The sequence below is a fragment of the Pagrus pagrus genome (assembly GCF_965226575.1).
Source record: "Pagrus pagrus genome assembly, chromosome: 1".
Lineage (NCBI taxonomy): Eukaryota > Metazoa > Chordata > Actinopteri > Spariformes > Sparidae > Pagrus > Pagrus pagrus.
In genome coordinates, this window is record NC_140185.1 from 8,681,385 (window position 1) to 8,687,682 (window position 6,298).

The window sequence follows — 6,298 nt, forward strand, 5'->3', positions numbered from 1 at the left end:
GTCTTAGAAAATCTAAAATTATAATTTTATTAAATATAGTCAAACTTCTGTCTTCTTTAGTTGGTTCAAATTTAGTCAAAATTCCTTTCTGTCATCTTAAGATGTCACCAACTCATTTTATTGTTTTAGTTTGAAAATGTATCAAATTTAAGCCCACACACAAAAGTGTGATCGGGACACTGTAAACATTTTGTCTCTCATTTAGTAGACAGATCATAGCTTGTGGTAAAATTTTGTCTACTGAAATGTCACATTTTGACATGAATTTCAAAGTGATTTCATGACATTGTACAATTGATCACAAAGGTCTCAAACAACCACAAATTTACAAAGGACTATTTCAACATTTATTTTGAGTTGAATTCTCCTTATGCCTTTTATTTTTTTCACTAATCAAACCAGAATGGTCTCCTTCAAAATGATGTAAATAGCAGAAACAATTGGGTGATGGAGCACTGAAATTTAAAAACTTAGAAAAACAAGAGAATAGAGAATAAATTGTTTCAAGTCCTATTTTACAACATATTATTACTTTATGGCTGAACTGTGGGAAACTACCAGATCACCTTATTTTTGCTTGCTGTAATCATAATTGGGATTTACTTTCCCACCACATGTCTTGGCCTTGATTACTCATTACATTGTCTCTCAAAACTTTTAAGAAATCACAAATCCAGCCCATTTGAATGGTGGCTTTCACATTTATTACACAGTAATACCGCTTTAGTTTAGCATCACTTTTTTAAAGACATACAAACTGATGATGGTGGACAAACTCAACAGCTACACAAAGTCTTTGAACTCAAGAACTCAGGTATCTAATCTATTTGCTCATCAAGTGTCCAATATTAGTCCAGCCCATAGCAGGGCATACTGATTGCCACGGCGCAAGTGTTCCCGCTCCATTTACCCTCAGTTCTCCGGCAGATGTTGCTAAATTCTTCTCTAAACCCAAATGTTCTGCTCTCCCAGTGAAGCGACGGCAGGTCTGGCCTGTATGCAGTGCAGCAGGTAGCATGTTGTCAGAGTTCTTTAGGAGGTAATGGACACCATGTTGTTAGGACTCAGGATCTCAATCCAGTAACCATCAGGGTCCTGAATGAAGGCCAAGCCTTTCATTTTACCTGAAGGAAGAAAATAAGAGAAGGGATGGCGGAGAACAAACTGTTAATACTGTAATAAATTTAAGTATTTTCCATCGAGTGTTCTGTATAAGTCGACTGAGAAAAGTAATTGTTGACAAAATGTACTACAAAGTCTGTCAAGTTTGTAGTCTTTCTAGCCCTTCTCTGACCTTCATATTCACAAACATTTCACATCTTACCATCATCTGGCTTCTTGACAAACGTGACTCCCTGCTCTTCAAACAGTTTGCAGGCTTCGTAGACGTCAGGAACTGCAATTCCAATATGTCCTGTCAGATGTCAGGAGGAAAAAAACACACCTTTGACTAGAAATCCACACTACCGTTACACATATCCACAGTTTGCTCTTGTGACCTGATACAAACACACACATAAATGCACATATCTTCATTCTATTGGTGTGTCCTGTCAGTTTGTAAACAAGAAAGCAAACTTACCAAAGCCACGTGGATCTGAGTTTCCATTGTGGTAAGACTGGCTCTCATCAGACTCTGAGCCCCAGTTACTGTCAGACAGGAGGGACGAGAGGGACAGATAGCAAGAGGAATGAGAGAAAGACACTGTTTAGAGAGATCAGATCATATTATCCAATTGTAGATTCTCCAGTTATTAACTGTAGAATTGTTGAGGCCTGAAATATTTTAGATTACGATGGTGGAAGACAGAAAGTAAGTAATTTTCTGTCTAAAGTGAACAGACTAACTCAAGGACATAGGTGCCTACTGTGTTAGCTCGATGGTGGCTCTTCTGGAAAAGGTCCAGGCCGTCTTTTCCTTCACATCAGTAGGAATCTCCTTCTTGTCCTCGTAGCCCAAGAAGAAGAGAGAGAAACGCATGGAGGGGAAGTCAAACTTTTGCAGGAGCCTGGAAGATTTTGCACACCGGAGAGAAAACTTCACTTCAGTCAACAAATCCAGCTTATGTATAGAAAACGGTCTCACACACAGCCAAAAACAGCCCCAAAAATGCTTAAGATTCATTGTGTCACTTTTTAGAAATGGACGAGGAAAGTCCAAATAATGAACAATTTAGAGTTCAATGAAATTAAGCCCACTTTCATACTCACGTCATGCCGAGGATTCTGGTGTAGAAATCCAAGGATTTAACAGGATCTTTAACCCGCAGCATAGTCTGCTGCATCATGAAATCCTACAACAGAGAAACAATACCAAAGCTTTATATACACACAAGAGATCAGCAGCACTAGGAAGCAATCACAAAAACTACATATCGGTGAATGTTTATGATTATAAGAGAAGAAACAACAATTCTAGTGGCTCAAAGTACGAATCAGGATGTGTCGCACCACAGTTAGTTAAATGGAAACACTCCTGGTTCTATGTAAGTAAGGCACAGTCAGTTAGCCACAGACCCAATAAGTTAGTCAGACACAAACTGTGGACATTCATCAGCCTATACAGATACATTTGATGATTTACAGAACCAGAGCTTGTATGTTTGCCATGACAGAGGATAGTGGCCTGGTCATTTCCTGTTATGCTAATTTCCTGTGAGCACTTGTACATATCCACCATATGTGCATGACAATATATGATGTATACAAGTGCAAAATGTGTCATTTTTTACACAAAAAGTATAAAGATCACCGCTTGAGATGTAAGATGAAATGGATATATATGATGTTGAGCCTTGCAGAATAAAGTAGTGTATTATTCTTGTGTAAGAGGGCCAAGGGAAGAGAAGTCTTCACAACACATCTGTTTGCAGGACATAACAGCTCTATTTTTCTCTGCTGGCTGTACCAACAGAAGAAAATGTGAGGCAAATATGTATCCTGGCACTCACTCGTGAAAAGTGATTTCAGCCAAACTGCACCTGTGTGTGACCAAGAGCATGTAACTCAGTGATCACCACATCTGTGTGAGATATGCAGCAGTCAATATTATTATACAAAAACACATCAGTCCTGTTTAGATAAGTTAGATTTACGTTTTACATGCCATGCCAGCGCTAAAGTCTGATGACATCCTAAATTGACTGCTCCTACGACTAAGACCAATTTCATAAGCCGATTGGTGAGCATTATGAACACACAGAAAGCAAAGACAGTGCAGTATTTAAGCAAACAGTACTAATACCACTGAAAATTCTCCACAACAAGATAAAGTCCCGCATCTGAAACCAACAAAACGTACTTACAAGTGTGTACTATATATGGTGTTTTTGGATTAATATCACTACTGCATTATTGTATATGTTACATTTCATTGTTGTGGAGCTCATTTTATCTACTTTTGATAAGGTTAGTTGTTTAATCTTCATTGTGTCATATTCTTCAAGATCATCATGTTTGTAGCTTTGCTGTCCTGCGAGAACATTAGATCTCTAGTCAATGCATTTTACAGCTAATCCAAAGGGTTATAAATAGTTTATTTAGCTTAAAAATAAACACATTTGGAGATGCATGGCTTACATTGGACGGATCAGGTATGAAATATTGATCTTAAATGTAAGAACTAACTTAAGCTGTCAGACAAATGTAGTTGACCAACAAGCACAGTATTTGCCTCTGAGATGTAGTGGAGCAGAAGTGTTACGTTGCATAAAATGGAAATACTCAAGTAATAAGTACCTCAAATTTGTAATTAAGAACATAAGTGAATGTCACATTCCACCACTGGCAAATGATGAGAGCAACTTGTTTCACAAAAGGACTGTTGCTTATGTTCTCATTTATAAATGTATTTTGCATGTTGCAGATTTGGTGCAACAGTCCCCTGGTTTTCACCCTGATATTTTGTAGAACCAAACTACTATTGTGTGTGTCTGTGTGTTTCACAATTGGGACTTATCTCTGTGGCTACTGACGGTTCCCCTTTCCTGTGCCCTTCCTCCAACCATGCCAGGTTTTAACTGTGTAAAAATTAGAGCCTGACTAATACTGGACTAAAAGGGCCGATGTCTAAATAAGTACACACACACACACACACACACACACACACACACACTTTTTGCAGTGATCCTTCAAATATGGTTATCAAACACTGGAATACGAGGCAGAATATTGTTCGGTTTAACAATAAACTTTAGTGTCGAAAACGACATCAGTGCATCGAAACAGTCAATTTTACTTGGAATTTAATAATTAAAATGACTTTTTTTCTGAATTACGTTTTGTAAAAACAAAATGTTTTCATATTGGACAAATATACTGTATATATACGCTGATACAGATATATTTTTGATAGGCCAACATCGGTTGACCGATATCTCTGTCAGACTCCAGTAAAATGTATCGCACATCTGCAGAAATTCCTCAAACACACTCTGATGCAGCATAACCCATTTCTTCAGGACTCTACATGTTTTAAAACATTTACAGTTTTACCATCTTGTAAGTACATTCATCACTTCTGGCAGAGGACTGGTGGAATGACACAGAGGCAATGCCTTTAGCCCTTATCTGCGAGAATCTGGAAAACTTTGTGCAGACAAACAGCAGAAATCATGCTGCAAGACAGGTTTGAGAGGTGTCTATGGACGTCTATCATTATTATGAAACAATTTATTACTCAGCAAATGTGAACTTTGACCTGAGAATCTGCTGGAAAAGCCAGAGATCACACATTCTTGAAATTCTTTCGTATGGACTTCAAGAAAGAAAGAAAGAAAGAAAGCCTTTTAAAAAGGGGAAAAAATAAAGATGGAAACCTCAGGAAAGAGCCACAGAGGAGGGATTCCTGGTTCTATGCTTGCGTTAGCCAGCTGGACATGTTAGCTCCAGCAGCTTATGCTTGCACCACTGCCCACATTAGCCGTTTCCAGTCTCGCCTGCTCTCACCACGGCAGCAGAGTGTGTTCAGGTGTGACCGCGCCTACATACCTAACGTTAGCTCACCTGAACTTCTTACGTTACTTCTTCTACGCACGCGTCCACTGCACCAAGTTTGGAGTGAGTTTATTTCCACACCAGAAAGTTTTGGCTGAGAGTGGGCTAGCTCACACCAGCCTGTAATAAAAACCACCATGCATTTGATACCTGATATATTTATGTCGCCACACTCGCCACAAGCTTTGGTTAGCATGTTGAACATGAACGAACCACTTGCTATTATGTGACCGGTGCACATTTAGAGAAGAAAAGCGTCTCGATAATGGACGCATAGCTTGTTAACCTGCCCGGGAGTCGGTGGCCTGTTGGGTTTGACAGTCTGCCAACAGTTTAGTTCAAGTTAAACAGCCACATTATCACCTTACCTTTGTGCTCGGGCTTCCATCTTTACAAGCTGCTGCGGCTGCCTCGTCTGACAGACCCTTATCGCTCATTTTTGCCTACAGACAGTACAAAGCAGGACCGCGACTGGGCCGGGTGGACTGGCAGGGAGTGGGACTCAACCGAGGGAGTCTTACATGGAGACTTCCGGTGCTGGCTTTTCAAAATAAAGGCGCATTGATAACAATATTTTGAATGTAACGATTACAAGACAACACTGCTGACCCCTTTACTGTTCAGACTGATTTGATGTTGCATGTAAAATTGTCTGGTTATTAATTTGTGGATTCAATTTCATTAAGCTTTTATGATCCATTTGAAAAATTATATCAGCAGCAAGAACAGAGAATAAGATGTAGGTACGAATAAATCCAAAAGATGATCAAAATAACAATCAGCAATATAAACACAAATGCATTTAATCAGTCTGCCACCATGAGGACGCTTTACTTTCTATGGTGACTGATCAAAATGCCTTCACGAGGCTACCACCAACATCCAGCATCATTAAGGATGTACTGTGATATGCTGTGAATGGTACACTGTGGGTTGAAATCTAAAAATCTAAGCCTGATGGGGCAATTATCTTAACACCAATAGTTGGGCATAATTTGAAGATTAAGATTCAACATCTTACATCCATCCTCATACGCTTCTATATAAAGAGGTAAGACTTAAGGGACAAGACCACCATCATTTTATCTGCTTTTTCCTGTTTTCAGACTGTAATTTTCAAATGTATCCACTTCAAAGAATCTTTAACCCTGCTTAGGGGAGGACATGTTGGGAACAGATGTTTTTGCACCGCACTTTAACTGGAGTGCAAGTAAAACCCCCAACACATCCAAAGTTTTATTTTGAAAATAAAGACAGGAAGCCATTTTTTTTTCTTTTGGAAATACTATGCTCAGTATTATGT

General features: G+C 38.9%; 1 protein-coding gene across 1 annotated transcript; it reads right to left on the minus strand.

The window, feature by feature from the left end:
- Window positions 1-681: 681 nt before the first annotated feature.
- LOC311254251 (lactoylglutathione lyase-like) lies at window positions 682-5,522 on the minus strand. Its single transcript, XM_084347903.1, has 6 exons — window positions 5,364-5,522; window positions 2,212-2,294; window positions 1,869-2,009; window positions 1,583-1,650; window positions 1,325-1,414; window positions 682-1,124 (listed from the first exon to the last, which is right to left on the minus strand). Exons 1-6 carry the CDS (start codon window positions 5,430-5,432, stop codon window positions 1,033-1,035), a joined length of 543 nt encoding a protein of 180 aa, XP_084204029.1. The 5' UTR covers window positions 5,433-5,522; the 3' UTR covers window positions 682-1,032.
- Window positions 5,523-6,298: the final 776 nt, after the last annotated feature.

Excerpts from the sequence above, each read along its gene's own strand:
- LOC311254251 (XM_084347903.1), bottom strand. The coding sequence starts at position 5,432 with ATGAGCGATAAGGGTCTGTCAGACGAGGCAGCCGCAGCAGCTTGTAAA. Across the intron at positions 2,295-5,363 it reads ATGGAAGCCCGAGCACAAAG|GATTTCATGATGCAGCAGAC; the intron begins GTAAGGTGATAA and ends TCTCTGTTGTAG. Across the intron at positions 2,010-2,211 it reads ACCAGAATCCTCGGCATGAC|GCTCCTGCAAAAGTTTGACT; the intron begins GTGAGTATGAAA and ends AAAATCTTCCAG.